The sequence below is a fragment of the Aythya marila genome (genome assembly GCF_965140915.1).
Source record: "Aythya marila genome assembly, chromosome: 1".
NCBI lineage: Eukaryota > Metazoa > Chordata > Aves > Anseriformes > Anatidae > Aythya > Aythya marila.
In genome coordinates, this window is record NC_139042.1 from 31,087,774 (window position 1) to 31,103,900 (window position 16,127).

A 16,127-nucleotide genomic window follows, 5' to 3' on the forward strand; every position below is an offset into this window, starting at 1 on the left:
GGACCATGTTACCCAAGACCCTGCTCAGCCATCAGAAGTTCTCACATACTTATAAATAAATGCCCTCTGAGTTCCCCCTTCACTGCCCCAGCCCTGATTTGATATGTTAGAGGATGGCAATTCAGTTTCATTAGCACAGTGGTGATCTCTCTGCTGGCAGAATTACAGTCTCTACAGCTTCAGACATGATCTAACCCTACGGGGAGAAAACTGCTACAGCAGACCAGTGTATTCTGACACAGACTGTGCTACCTGAAGCAGATCAGGGCTTTCACAAATATCCCCTCTGTTAATGTGCAGCAAGAAATCACACCATCTCCTTTGTCCCTGATTGAAAGTGTCAGAGTGGCGTTGTAATTTGGCTTTTTATTAGAGTGTATACCCATCATCAGAGGGAGGAGAAAAGAGGACTCAGTGAGACAATGTCAAAGAGACACATTGATAAAAAACATTTGGCCACCCACTCAGCAAACCACAAAAGTTTTTTGACTTCATATTTCATATGAGCTCCACAAGGAGACAGTTATTCAATCCCTGGAGCCACCTGACATTTTAATAATATCTGATCATTAAGTACCGCCTTTCATCCAAAGTATTTTCCCCAAGTATTTATAGAGGAGTCACCCCATCGTTTCTAGTGAGGAATAACATTCAGCCTTATACATATGCAGCTGTGTACTTAACCCACACTGCACTCAAGGCAGGTTGGCTTATTATCACAGCACCCAAGACCCCAACAGCCACCCTAAGGACAACAAGACACCTGCTTCAACCACAATCCTCCTGCTGTGGTCCTGAGGTTGCACACCCCATTCACACTCCTTCCAGCCTGATGAAGTCCTTCAGAGAATGGACAGTAAAAAGCTACTGAGCTGAGAAAGCAAGTTCAATATCCTAAGGAGACACTCTTCCTGGAGACACATCTTCCCAATCAGGACTCAATCCACGGAAACAAGAGCTTTAAAATATTTGTTTCAAGTACTTCACATAGATTTACATATGGACATTCCTGTGAATATGGGGGCTGCCCTGAGTTTTCACATAACTAAAATTGAAGTCTTTCAAGTCCAGAAATTTGCTGAAAACACATTCACTCTCATAAAATATGTATATATATTTTTTTTTGTTTTCCCCAAATTATTTATTTTTATTTTAGCAAAGACATTTTCAAAACAATTCTACACATCCCAGAAGTGAATTGCCTTTTTATTTTCCTTTCTAGATTATTTTTAATAAGTTCATCAATCTAGAGGTGATTGCTGGAATTATATTTGTGTTAAAGAACTATTGCAAAGGCTTTGACAAGTTCTCAGGCTCAAGTAAACATGAAGTCTCCCCTCCTACAATGATTTCAGTATTGCTGGTGGGTAGGCAATGTTTTCATTCAGGCAGCCATTGGTCTGCTGCAATTCCCTATCATAAAATGTGCAAAATGACAATTACCTTTCCCTTGCAAAACAACCACCTTCAGATCACATAAAACATCTGTGTTAAGTCATCAGGAACCTACACATAAATCCAGCTTTAGAAAATGAAGCAACCTGATCATACTTTTAGAAATAAGCATGAAGTAACTTTCATATTAGTCATCCGTATTTTGCATATGTACATTCTCATAAAATAGATGTGCTCAAATACAAGGAGAACAATATAAAGAGATAGTTTCAGTGAGAAAAGCATTTTCACATTATCGCTAGTTGCCTAAACTCAGCAGGTGAAAGTTATAATAGTAAAAGCTTTGTAATGAAAAAGTTAAAAGCATCTCTCTGGCAAATGGGTCGGAAAAATAGGATGTCAAGAGCACCATAATACAATTAATCTTCACTCCTGAAAACATTTCTATCATGTAGGATAAATCAGACAAACTAATCTTAGATGCATAGGGCTGTGTCTGAAGTGCTTCGTTTGCAAGGCCTTATGTTTGCTGTTCTACTTTTTCTTCATTGTTGTTCTTTATAATTTTAATTCCAGATAATTTTTCAAACCAGTCATCAATGATTTATTTATTACTACCAGTATACTCTTAAATTTTCTGTCATGGTATGATTTTCTATATTAGTGTACTTTAAAAGTACATTTCTACATTAGTGTACTTTAAGAGTAATTACAATTTGCTGTGGCTGACAAACTCGGCACTGGTTTCCTGCATAGCACAAGATAAGTTATAAAGTTGAGGCTTGATCTGAGTGAAAAGGTGACATCTGGTCTCTATCATTTCTAATGATAAACCAGTCACAAGCATAAACTGTTATAATATTTACCAGCAGCATAGCATATGGCAAATACATACTTCTGCATCACTGGTTAGATAGTAGTATGATAAGGATCCTTTGAGAGTCTCAGGGGGGTGGAAAAAGAAAAGAAAAACAAGAACTTGCCAGCTTGGAGTGGTGGTCTTTGAACTGCAGGTGACTAGGGAGGGTGGAGACAGCTTGCAGATCAGTGAGGAAACAGGCTGGTGAGAAAATGGATCGGGATAGCGAGAGAAAGAGAGCCCTTGGTAAGGATAAAGCAGAGCAGATGGAGACCCATCTCAGGTGCCCATAGACAAATGTACCCAGGAAACAAACAGGATATGGAGCAACGTGTGCTGGTATAGGGCTGTGACATTGCAGGGATAACTGAGCCTTTTGGGACAGTGGGTGGGTGCACAGGCTCTTTTGGGAGGTGAAATCACAGAATCACAGAATCACAGAATTTCTAAATGAGGCAAACTTTTACCTGCTCCTTACATGAAGTTTGAATGTATGGAGCTCATCAGTGGAACAGGCAGTGAAAGCTGGCAGGTCCAGGTCAGAGGAAGCTACCATTACCACATTCCCTGGGAAAAGGATGGATCAAAAAATCTTGGGAGCCTTTTTTTTTTTTTTTTTTTTTTTTTTTTCTGGGCAAATGAGGGAGAAGGTAATTAAGAGTTGACAATACAGATTTACCAAGCGTAATCATGCTTGACCAACATGATTGCCTCTGATGAAATTACTAACTCCTTGCCTGAGGGGAAAGCAATGGATTGCAGGGGTTTTAAGAAGGTATCCAACAGCAACTTTCTACCCAGTATGGAATATTACACACTGTCTGGGTGGACTTCTAGATGAATGAAAAACTGGCTGGAAAAAAGTTCAGAAACTGAAAAAAGATAGGCTCAGATCTGTCTGAGCCTATCTATACCTTCTCTGTAGGTATACAGAGAAACCTTCATACCTAGGACAGTTCAGCAGTGAAATAGGCTGCCTAGGAAGGTTATACAATCTCCATCCATCTTGGGAGGTTTTCAAGGCTAGTATGGTTAAATTCCTGAGCAACATGCTCTAAGCCTATGGCTGACCTTGCCTTGAGCAGCAGGTTGGGCTAGAGACCTGCCAAAGTCACCTGAGTGATTTTGTGAGTCTGTGATCATCTGAGTCATGATTGCTGACTGTGATTGTACTCCTACATTTCTGCATTTGCAAGAAAATTAAATTTAAATAGGTTCTTTCAGTGTGGTTTAGCTCAAGGTGAGCTGGATAATTTCGTATTCACCATGGATAGGAACATTCACAACACAGTAGTCCATTCTCAACTGACAAGCATGTTAAGCTGCCAGAAGTTGTCCTGCACCCCAACCTTGTGGTTACCCATAAATTTAAGGTGCATGGCTTGATGTGCATTAAAACTACTGCAATCTTCCATTCGCTTGATTGGGAATCAAGTTAGGCTCCACTCAGGTTAAAGCAGCAAGATAAAATTTTCAGACATGGATCTGAAATACATTTAACAAAATTTGAAAAAGAAACAGCAAAGCAATCACAACTGTTCCACCCTTTAAGAGATCCCCAGGTAAATGAAAGTAAATGAAAATCACATGCTCTTTGTGTCGTAAGCCAGTTTCTACTCCTCTTTGCAGTGGGATCATCAAACCTCATGTCCATCAATAAGCAGGATTAGGGCAAATAGTTCTGAAATCTAAGCTTGAGTTCTGTGTACTCAGAACAAGTACACATATACCTTTCAAGAGCTTAAGGATTGTAGATTTGGTATCATGTGTGTATGGGTTTTTCTTCCATCAAAACCCATAAAATTGCATTTCATTTTCAAGTTTACAACATCTCTCTGGCCTGCTGTTAATAGTCTGCAAGATTTTTGCTTATATAGCTGATAAATAGCTTTTTCTCCTCCTACTCATTTTCTCTCAGAAATCCCCTGGCTGATAAGAAAGTGTGGTGTATCCCATACATCTGACAACATTCACTGTGTGCCTGTTCTGTCCGACATCTATTATTTCCTTCTCCCGCCTCTGTTCTAAATATAAGTTGCTTTGTATGAACATCAACATGACCTGCAAACTCTTCCAGACTTTTTCAACATGTCCTTCAGAAAGCATAATGTTATTTTTACCCCCTCACCACAAAATTCTGTAAAATCTCATATACCACAGCAAAGGGAATGAGGTCTGTTAAGAAAACTGCAGTCATCATTCCCCCTAGGTTTAACAGTAATTATAAAACTTTTGGATTACCCAGATAGTTGAGGCAGTATCTCAGCTCTCTGGATATTTGTCATTTGCAACCTGATCACATGGCAGTTGTCTTCAATGTCACATTCATTCAGTTCTGTTCACACACAGTCCTGAACAACAGGTGAAGTAGAAGTAGCTTTCAGGTTCGATGGCTGCTATTCAAACTCTGCTCAGCCCTTGGTCAGTTTTTATGGGGAATGGCAAGTCCACGCTCCCTCCATTTTTAGGATGTTTAGCAGATGTTTTCAGAATCACACACTTTTAAGCTAAAGAGAACGATTTTTGGTAAAGAAGGAAACCCTAGGCAAGAGTGGACATTCTGTATTCTGTTTGCCCTTTTGCACTGGTACAAGACTGGGTTATAGAAGATGTGTGAAGTCTGGTATGAGAATATTGTTTGTGATACCATACATTCCCCTAGTGGGGAAAAAGAAACCGATGAAGGACTGAAAGACTTGTTTCATCCAGATGAAATATCTGGGGCTTCCTAACCTGCTAGTCCCCTGGACTGCAGAGCTAGCCTCTCATTCTCACAGTACCTGCCGCTGTCCTCTGCAGAGACCCATCTCTTCTACTCCTCAGGACTTCTGTGTCTGTCTGGCAATGCAGCTGCATCAGGAATCTCTCTCTCGTTTGCTGTATCAACTTCATGTGACCCAGCTGCTCTGTGGTGGCCTTTGGTGGGCAATGAGATCAGACACCTCCTGGAGTACTCCACTTGGCCATTCCTCTGTAATTACTTCCAAAAGAAGCCAGGGTACACGAGAGGATGATGCAAACTCAACATCTGTCCCACCTTATGGCCAGGACACATCTAAGGTAGACATCCATGTTCCATGACTGCCCTGCACAACTTCTCCATGGTGCAAGCACAGACATCAGCTCCTTGTCAGTGGTTGTGCCAGAGGTCTGCCTGTGGAAATGAGTAGTCCATGTGAGAAAAGTATAATTATGCCATCCTCAGCAATTTCTTCTGAAAGTTTGCCAGAAAGACTCCCTCTCTGTCTTTCCCTCCCTGGTTCAAAGGCAGGGAACCCCGAATCAAAACGCTGACCCCGAGGGGTGTCTGCAAGATCAAAGGATGTGTGGGGTTCCCGAGGGGAATTCATGGCCTTTCATCATCTGCTGAAGGATGAAAGTGTCATTTGTAGGGAAAAGCTCCGAGCTGGCAGTAGCAAGAGCATCACACAGAATGATTGCATTCATGCTGAGCAGCTACGGAGCTGTCATCATCAAGTCATGCCTCCATGTTCTACAATACCTGACATAATTTGTGAATAATGAATAGGACCAGGTCTCTAATGGTCTCCAGGTGTGATTTAACCTGGATTAAGCCTTTCACATACTGTATTTAGTTCCTGCAAGGTCATTTCACTTCTAATAAGTATTGTTTTTGCACATGCTCAGCTGTGTTCTCCTTTAATGCAGTAACTGACAGATGGTAGCAAAATATTCCCTTTATAATGAAACCTGCTGAAGGAGACTGCTTAGGGCCTCAGAAAATATCATTTGCCAAATAAAGGATGGTCTGCAGGAAAGAAAGGAAATACTATAATGTAGTATATGTAGAATAATTTTCCTCAGGCATCTGCTGATCAGTAGCTTTTTCTCATGTCAGAGAGGTGACCTAGCTGTTTGTTCCCAGTTAGTTATTGCCTCATTCACCTTTGTACTCTTTAAACTCTTGTTTCTTGTGTTGGCATAAGTAGAGCCTCTAAAAATGTACAAATTAACTGTGTGAGGATAAGTTGTAGAGGCTTCTTCGGTACCAGATTTGTACCTCCAGTGTGTTGTCTGATACTTAAAGGTTTTCATTTGTACTATAATTAGCCTCGTTTCTGGGTAAACTACACACCATTTTTTTTAGACACAACTATGCCAATTTCTCTTAAGTTGCAATTAATTCCTAGCAGTATTACTATTGCATCTTTTGTCCGGCCATGCGCACCCTGGATTTTCTCATGGCCTGTGAAAGCTTATCTTGGCAGCTGAATACCTCAGAGTTGCTTAATTTATCATATTTCTCTGAGGCAGGCAGTTTTGGATGGTAGAAGCCTACCCTTTCCAAACCTTCAGGAACCTGCAACCTTTTTCTAATGTCAGTCTTTTGCTGAGTAGCTATCTTTGCTATTCTCAGTTTCCTCAGGCTCCCACATAGCCAATTTTTTACTCTTTTATCCTCCATACCAACATACAGTTAAGAAACACTTGATGTGACTTCCTTTTGCATCCATTTACCCTGTCCTATAAATCATACAAAATGTTCTGCACAGGCTCAAATCTAGAGATTAAATGAGAATCCATCTGTTCATTGCTCCCAATGGGAATATAGTTTCTTTCTCTGCCTCACTGCTTGACAAAACTTCTAATCCCATCTGAAACTACTAGTGTGTTGTGTTTGGGGCCTGTTGTATCAAATACACATCTCTCTGCTCTCTCATTCCCCTCTCAGGAATTGTTATTTTTAGACTGCTTTTCTGTCTCTGATGGAGTCAGAAGTTACATCTTAACCTATACAAGCTCTGGTGGCATATGTTGTTCTGCTCTTTTGCTGCAGTATCAGGAAATCTGCCATCCAGCTTGGCTCTTCTGATCCGTAACCCCCTTGTCATTGCTGCCCTTATGGAGAAATGCATATGAACACTTCCCTTATTTCTGCTTCTTGCCTGGGTTTTCTTTCACTGTTCTCGGATGTCATGGCTGGCAGCAGATGAGTATTTGCATTAGCCTTTGCCTGTGGCTGGAGGGGAATCAACAGCGCTGGACAACATAGGGCATATTCCTGCTGTTATAATGTGCCCTGTGCATTGCAGCACTACAGGAGCATTGGTGTCAAGGTGATGTAGCTGTCAGAGCACTCAAGCGCACCATTATTTTAAGAAAGTATCACTGCAACTCTTGAACTGCTGACTCTCCAACCTGTAGGTGTCTAAATCTGTACCACAAGATTCCCTTTGCAGTCAATGAGGAAAATAAAATAGACATCTCTAAGGTCCAATTTAGCTCAACATAAAGTATATAACCAAAATATATGACTAAAGAGTTTCATTTCTATTGACTAGAAAGGCAGCGCAAGTGCACTACCTCACATGCACACAACTATACATAGATACCTGGCCAGGAGACTTGCCTGAGTTGGCTGCTACAACTGCAGAAAACCAAAGGTCCCTCAATGCATCCCACACCTCTGTCACTGTGGGCTGAGGTGGACCAGAGTTGCTTGTCACTGGGGGCTAAGGATACACATTCAGTCACTGAGATGTTCACACAGTTCCTTAGCTGGCACATGGCAGCATATTCCACTTCACAGCTTGAGGAACATTTGAACCCATGATGCATCTGAGCCATCAGGCACTGCGTATTGGGCAGCTGCTCCTTGGTGCCAGCCATGAAGAGCACAGAATACATCATGGCTTCTTTTGTATGCATACGTGTTTGGGGATTTTTTGAGAATGAGGAAGTGCCTGACTCTTTTTACCCATTTCACAGATAGCAGAGCCTTTACTCATCTAGAGAAAGGCATACTTGACACTATTTATTTATTTATTTGTTTGTTTGTTTGTTTATTTATTTTAACTGTGGATTATGCACACCTCCAGAAATGCCCTGATGCCACCCTTTTATTGGCAAAAATGCTATCCAAGAATTTTGGAGCAAGGCACCACTAAAATGCCTGTTTTAGATGGGCCACATCACTACACCAAATAGCTGAAATTTGATTACGTTTAAGGCTGCCCAGTCCTGTGGCACCTCCAGCTGCTAGCAGCACCCCTTGACTCCCTCAACCAGAACAAGAGCACTGTTCCTGAACAGACCCACCTCAGACCACCGTGTCTGCAGCCCAAGTTCTCGGCTTCTGTGGTTTTGCAAAGAACTGCTGAGCATTTCACAGAGCAGATGCAGGAGTGTGAGTCACCACCTCACCAAGGAACAAGCTACTGCATATCAGTCACTCCATGGAAACAACCCATGTATATGCTCGAATACTGCACAAGCACTTTGAGGCCACTTACATGCCTCTGAAGTAGAGATAATTTGTTTACTTCACATATGCCCAGGAGAAGAGCAATCTGTGTCACACAACTGCCTGTGTACTTCTGATGGAGCATCTCACATGTGATAGCTTGGCTGAGATTTGGCTGGTTCAGGCCACCTGACTGCAGAAAATGGAGCTCAAAACAGGAGCCTTAACCAGTTTGCCCTTAAGGCTGGCTCTCTTTCAGTCCTCAAAACAAGGTGGTTGCATAGGAACGGTTCCTGAAATGTGCTGACCCCCAAAATGTGCCTGGGAATTGTCTAGGACAGCGTCCAACACCATGCCAGGCATTGGCTGGAGAGTATAGCAGGGTAGATGCTTGTGCTCTAGTAGCTAGAAACATTGCTAGTGACTGCTGAATTTACTCTTATAGCTATAGTTGAATGTTTCCAGCCATGTTCCCTAGAGGCGGTCATTGTTTACAGCTTTAATAGCTAGAAAATGTGAATTTTCTGACCATCTCCACGCTTTATGGCACATCTTTCAAGCTGTTCTAATGAAGAAGCACTAGCAACAAAGTTATTACTTACTCCATAAGCAAAATTTGTCTTCTGGGCAGCTCTTGGTGTAAAGGTACTTCAAAAAGTGTCTTAATATTCTGCAAACAAATCAATTATTTATAATTGTGTTGTCTTTAGATGTGAATTAAAGTAATGATCTTTCTTATAGAGTTGAAAAGAAAGCAGACAGATTTAATTGAAGTAAATGAAATCTACATGACCACCTGTTTTGTTTTTTAAACTTTATAGGAAATCAATGTATTGACAGTAGCATTGGTCAACCAAGACAGAGAAAAAAATTCGGAGAAACGAAGTCCAGGTCTAAAATCAGAGAAAGAGGCACTATTAATAGGTAAGATAACCCAAAATAAGTTTTTTTGAGAACAAACTGCCTTTTAATATTTTTTTTTGATTGCATATGCATTTGCATGCACCTTTGCATTAAAAAATAATTAAAAAAAAAAAAAAGATTCTTGTCTTTCATCTGGATTCAGATTGGCTTTTAGTAAGAGAAATCCTAGAATACAAGTGAACTTTTGCTTTCTGAAAAAATCTGCAGTTTAATAAAAGAGTGCTCTGCATTTAGAATTGTAACATGTGTGTATGAAGATTTCCTTTACATCTAAATTTAGCAGGTTAGAACTGTATAACTCATTAACAGTTTATTAGACAAAATGCTGAAGGAGAAGGGGATGGAAAAAAATATTAGCAAACCACCAGGCAAAAATATGTGTATTTGATGTATTAAGCAAGCCAGATTTATGCTTTTGACATTAGGTGAGGGAATTAGCCATATGAATATTTATAAAGAATACCACAAGGACTGTTGTATCCTTCACCTAGAATAAAATCATAGAAATAAACTATTTAAAAATACCTAAAAACTAAAACTCAGAGGCAGTGGTCCAGGTAACTAGTACCTAGCATTTAGGGGCATAAAAATGTTAGTGGTGCCCATGCTGCCCTTGGAGAGTATATGGAGGAAAAGACTATAAAAGAAAAACAAAATTACTAAAAAAGTTGTGATGGAACTCCACTCAGTAACTACAAAAGGTTTTCTGGTGATGTTTTCTTTGCTTTGCATGGAAGAGCTAGCTTCCTGCAATTATAAAGTCTTGGGCACACATCTTACCAACGCAATACAACTGGTAAAACATTTTTTTAATACAACAGAATTTCCAGTCAACCCAACCAAATGTGTGGGTCTTGATTTTTGTTTCAAGAACTCTTGTGTGTGTGCTTATGGTCACACATAATACAAGGAAGACAACTGCTACGAGGACATTGCATACAACTTAAATACATGTCCCTCCTTTTGCAGGATCAGAACTCTGTAAATGCTATTGGAAAAACGAGGGAGGGGAAAAGGTGCTCTTTGCAAATTCAGTCTAAAATGAGTTAAATTGTACTTATCATTTTCAACCATGGCCAGTATTTGGGGAAAACTGAAATCCAAGATTATCCTAATTCATTCAGCATCAAGAAAGCAGTATGGCCTGCAGTACACAAGATACAGTGACCCATTTTTGTCAATTGTAAGCATTTTTAATCCTGGTGTTTATGCTTTAAATATAAGGAACTTCCCCTAGGGTGGTTCAGCTAAGAAACCCATCCAAACAGAGCTGAAAATATTTGCTCTGATTCTTACAGTTCAACTCTCCCCAAACAGTAAGTAACACACATGACATTCTGTATTTTCACTGTTTGTTTAGAAGAGGAGAAATTGGATAGTGCTTTTAATAGCAATTCTGATGCCCCAAATCTTGTTTTCTCCGGTCATCATTGTGCTGTCACTTGATTTTCAGTGCAGAAAAAAATCACTAGACTTAGATCCTGACTCCTCCTAAACCACTTTTATTCCTATACCTTTTACAGTGATCCTGTAAACAACAATAAAGACAGACAGAACTGGCTTTCTTTTAAGAGAAAATAAATGAGTAAATATGTCAAAAAGGATTTGTGTTTTCTTCAGCAGTAGTTAGGGGTAATATGGATTAAACACTTTTCATAACCAGCATCAGTGTAATTACTAGAAAAAATTTGAGGGAGTGTGGTTTGTGACACAATTATATGAAACGTTTTCACAACAGAGCACCCAGTGAAGGGGAAAAAAGCAATAATTTTACCATTACAATATCCACAATTTTATATTGGTAAATCAAGCATAAAATTGGTAGTTGAAATGCTTCCAGCAAGTCTTTGTTTAGAAATTCCTTTATTCATCAGTATATTATCTTGGTCACTTACTTGCTAACTGCTGTCATTCCTGAAGATGAGCTATTGTGTTTACCATGTTATTATGACTGTATTAAAAATGTGCCATTTTCTTATGTTTATTGGGTTGTGCAAGAAAAATAGGAATCATAATTCATACTGAAAAACCTGCAAGAACAGACTATTCAGAATTATTTTGCTTATTTTAATGATATACTGTCTAAAGTAATTTCAATATTGTGTGCGTTTGTTTTTAATACAGGTATCATATCCACATTTCTTCACGTCCACCCTTTTGGAGCCAATATAGAATATCTTTGGTCTTATATGCAGCAGTTGGACTCTAGGGTAAAAAAAATTTAATCAAAATCTGTTTTCTCTATTGAAATACTGTATTATTCTTTACTGCAGGTTAAACTCTTCGTGTATTTCCATTAGAAAGATAATGGGATATGGGGCTTGGGGGTTTGCGGTCTTTATTCATTTGCAAATTACAATACACCTACTTCTGTTGAGGTCCTATGCCTTGCTCTGGTTAGCTATTCTTTGTGGAAAAGAAGAGCAGAGCTTTAAATGACAAAGACTAGCAGCTGATTTCATGATACTGATCCTGAAATACAGCTGAAGAGAAAGAAAACAGAACAAGAGGCAGATGTAGCTGTGGCCATTAAACCGTACAGAATTTTAGGAGATAATTCCCTATTCTTCTAAAAGTTGTTAGTCTAGGGTCACATTGAACATAAACTTTTATGAACACGTAAGTGGACTGTGAAACATACATATCCTTTGACTCAACATAGAAGCAAAAGAGCCTCAAAAAGGAGTTTTCTGGCCCTGTTGCTAAATTCAGAAAGCTGTGGCCAACACAAATGTGATGGCACCATACTATAGCATGAAAAAGTGTTTCTTAACGCATCAGTTTCTACAGTCCATAGCCAATACACACCCATAAAATAAGACACTGACTTTTAAGCAAATACTGTAGGATGAGATGAATCAAGCCCTGTACATGTTTATTTCTTTCTGCTGAATGGTAAGCAAGTCAAGGGTGAGAAGCTCAGCTTTAAAATAGCCAGCTTTGATCAGGTTAATGCTACTCTCAGATCCAAACAAGGGCTCTGCAAGACACTAGACTGCATGAGATACTTGGTAGATAAAGGGGTCATCCCCAGATTAGCCGCAGCTCTGATCCAGATCTGCCAATATCTCTTCTGAACATGGGGGTTATGCTGCTTGCCCAGACCTTCTTGCAACATGGAGTCAGGAGGCGGCCATGAGGTGCACCTGGGCTCAGAATATGAGCAGCACTCCTTGTGTGGTGCTTGTTAGAGATGTCCCCATTGATCCTGGTAATGTTCTGTTCCTGACCACTTCCTCCAGCAATGTGACCCACAACCAGTATCACCTTCCAACTGCTCTGATGGGCTGCTTCATGCCTCTGGAGGATCCTTCTGTTTCTATGAAGCAGAGGAGATCCTCTATAAGCAGAAGAGATTCTGAGCTAGAAGCCCACTGGAAATAAGTGAGTTTGCCTAGAGAAGTGAGGAAGGATGATGCAGTTTGTCTGCATTACCTTCAGGCCATGACAGCTCAGATCTGGTAGTGCTTTGAAATCCATTGTTAGCCATAAAAACAAAGGAGTAGTGGAAAAGGATGGTAGTAAAAGGTGAGGACTTACTGCATTTCAAATTTAAAAAAATCTGATTTTACCAAGCCCTGATATAACCAGAGCTTCACAGCTGTATTTGCAGCCCTTCCTCTTCTGCCACAGTTCCTGCAGCACCCAGTCTGCCCAAGTTCTTCAGTCATTCAAATCACTCCTTAGCACATTGTATTTGGCTAAGTTTTAACAGCTTTTCCCCCTCGCTGACCACTCCAGCTCCCTCTGTCTCAACTAACAACAATGAACTGGAACACCAGTTCCTTGGGCTCCAGCACCACTGCTCATTGCTTCTGCCTGCAGAGCCCTTCAGCTGCCTCCCCCTTTGCTGCTGCAGCCCCTCCTTCTGTGTGTTTGTGGGCTCTTTTTTTTGTGTGAATTTCTAGTCATGTGAGTAGCCTGTTGGCTTCTGCAAGGCTGCCAGGATCAGGTAGCCTTTAACTTGCAATGGATGAGGCATTGTCTTAGTCCCTCCAAGGCACCAAAGTGCCAGCCCCTGCAGCTACCACTCGACCTCCCTGCTGCATAATGAACACAAGCTTCAGAATTTGACCTCACTGGTTTATTTTGGAAGTAACTGCTTGTAGCAACAAATTACTTTTTAATAGCACAATCCTGAGATGTAATCTCAGAGATTAATTTCAATTACTTTCCATGGTTAGCCTGTCATTCCTCACCTGAACAAGAATGAGAAGGTCAGCATACCCATGTGGGCTGAGGGCTCAGTATAGAGCTCAGACACATTACCCAAACGTAACCAGCTATCCATTACTGCCATAAGAGTACGTAAAAGATGGACCTGATTACTTTGGGGCCGTAGACTGACTGCCTCCAACACAGATTTTTCAGCACCACCTTAACAAATCATTTAATCTTTCTGTCTCGCTAAGCTCTTCAGGAAAAATAAAAGGTGATAGATATTTTCGCACTTCCTTTGGGTGTAATAAGGTGTAATTAGTGTGTTCTGTGTTTATACACTGCTTTGAAAATGAAACTTTCCATCTTGGGAGTGTCCTACAAATGTGAATAAGCAGAAATATCATCATTGCTAGAGAAGTCTATTAAACCATGGAGATACCTGTAGACAACAGGCAGAACCAATACATTTCTTCACTTTTCCTTGCATGACCATCACTTTCCAAAAAAAAAAGTAGCTACAAAATAGAAAGTTTCATTTTCCATGGCCACTCATTTCTTGACTTCTCTACTGAATGTATGAGAAAGGTTGCTTTTGTGGAAGTATTTTCTGCAGTGGGAACATTTTTCCCATTAGGATTGTGACCAGTTATTAGGGTTTCAAGACCGTAGAAATATCCTGAGCCATGCTGAGTCAGGAACTTCACTACTCATTTATCTGGGACTGCTGAACTGGGCCAGACTGGGAGAGAATGGCTCCAGAGATCCAGAGATGGTCAACTCTAAGTAAAAACAAAACAAAACAAAACAAACAAACAAACAAAAGTGAGCAGATTAAAAATAATGTCTCTGTGTTAGTTTTTTGTTGCAAGAGAAAACTGATGGAGCTGAGTGAAGAAGGAAGAGTTTTCACATGCCTTGGATTTTTATTTTATTTTATTTTATTTTATTTTATTTTATTTTATTTTATTTTTAGCTTATTTCCTCTTTCCAGTCCAAAGGGCAGTTTTCTCACTTTAATTTTACCTTTCTGTCTTTCCCAGATCTCTGCAAATGAGATAGAAATGCTTTTAATGAGACTGCCACGCATGTTTAAACAAGAATTCACTGGTGTAGGAGCAACACTGGAAAAGAGGTGGAAGTTTTGTGCCTTTGAAGGAATTAAAACTATCTGACTGTGACTAGTAATGAAGCTATGCAGAAGAAGAATTCCTAGAGCATGGCAGGGTTATAAAGTATTAAAGTAAGAAATTTGGTTTTTGGCACATAGTAGTATGTTTTCAAAGTTATCCAAGCCTAATTTTAGTTACATTTGTGACGTTCTCTTGTGAGTGGAAATTGTAGTTGTGCACCAGTTCCTAAAATAAAATTAAAAAATTAAAAAAAAAAAAAAAAAGACTTTCAAAATGTGACAGATCTGTTTCCTATGAAAACTGAAGAAAGATACCACAGTCATAATGATTTCAAAATACTACATGTCCTACATCTAAGAAAAGCTCATTGAGCAAACAGTTAAAGAGAAAGATTGCCCGGTTGTGGTCGCTAAGCCTCAGCAATGTGTATGTAATATGTAGTAGAACTCATTAAGTTTTGTTATTGAAAGTTCTTTCTGTTTAGTAAGAAAACTGAGTAATTTTACAGTGAGGGAAAGCATACCAAAAGAAAACTTGAAGATGTGTCTGAAGTTATTGTATTTTGTAAATTAAGTTATATGCTGTACCAGGGATTTTTGCCTTATTGAAAGAGGCCTGAAAATGTGATTGGAGTCCTCGAGAATGCTTTATCAAGAATATTATTTTTCTAATGTAACTATTCTCCATTACAGGTTCTTTTAACATGGATTGCATATCAATTTTCATAAACATGTAAATAAGGAGGAAACCAGTGTTACTGTATTGTATTTGGTATGTAACATTCAGGTTTATGCATCAAAATAAATATTCAGTTGCATTACTGTTACAAATTTTATAGCAGATATATTAATTTTTATCAATAAATATGACTTCTACCTTACTGTTTGTACAAGTTTTTCTTTTGATGTTTTTTGAATAATTATCAACCCAGTAAGAGTCTGCTGGCATTTGTCCTTGTTCTAAACTATTAGCCATAGATAACTTGGATAAATTAACTTGGAATAAAAAAAGAGCTTGCAAGATTAGCTATAACTAAAATAGCTAAAGTTATTGCTAGAAGAAACACCAGCATGGAGTTTTGTTTATCTGAACAGATTTCATTTGTTTTTCAGAAGGGCAGCCAGGTTAAAAACAAACCTCATTTTCAGTGTGGTGTTGGGTAGTGGCAATGCATCCAATTAGTTGCTCCTTCTAACTCCCAGCTAAAGCTTCTGGCCTTTGGCCAGGCAAGGAATGGAATAACTTCTGGTGGTGTTCCTAAGTAGGGACATTGACCTGAATCATTATTTACTATTTACTGTCAAACACAGTACTCCAGCACTCCTATAACAGCCAGTAAAAGCTGAAGTAAGTGTGTGCATAAAACAAGCCAGGTGAGTATGGAAGGAGTGGCTCCTCCCAGAGCCCTACTTTGAAGAACTGCATCAGTACAGCATTTAGCACGGTGCTAAAT

General features: G+C 39.6%; 1 protein-coding gene across 7 annotated transcripts in view; it reads left to right on the forward strand.

The window, feature by feature from the left end:
* Positions 1-15,517, forward strand: part of ENOX1 (ecto-NOX disulfide-thiol exchanger 1) — a 363,120-nt gene extending 347,603 nt beyond the window's left edge. For all 7 annotated transcript variants that reach the window (XM_082757951.1, XM_082757956.1, XM_082757957.1 and 4 more), the window contains 3 exons: positions 9,281-9,383; positions 11,508-11,593; positions 14,585-15,517. In XM_082757951.1, the coding sequence (XP_082614077.1) occupies positions 9,281-9,383; positions 11,508-11,593; positions 14,585-14,716 (321 nt within the window). In that variant the 3' untranslated portion in view covers positions 14,717-15,517. The remainder of the gene's footprint in view (positions 1-9,280; positions 9,384-11,507; positions 11,594-14,584) is intronic.
* Positions 15,518-16,127: the final 610 nt, after the last annotated feature.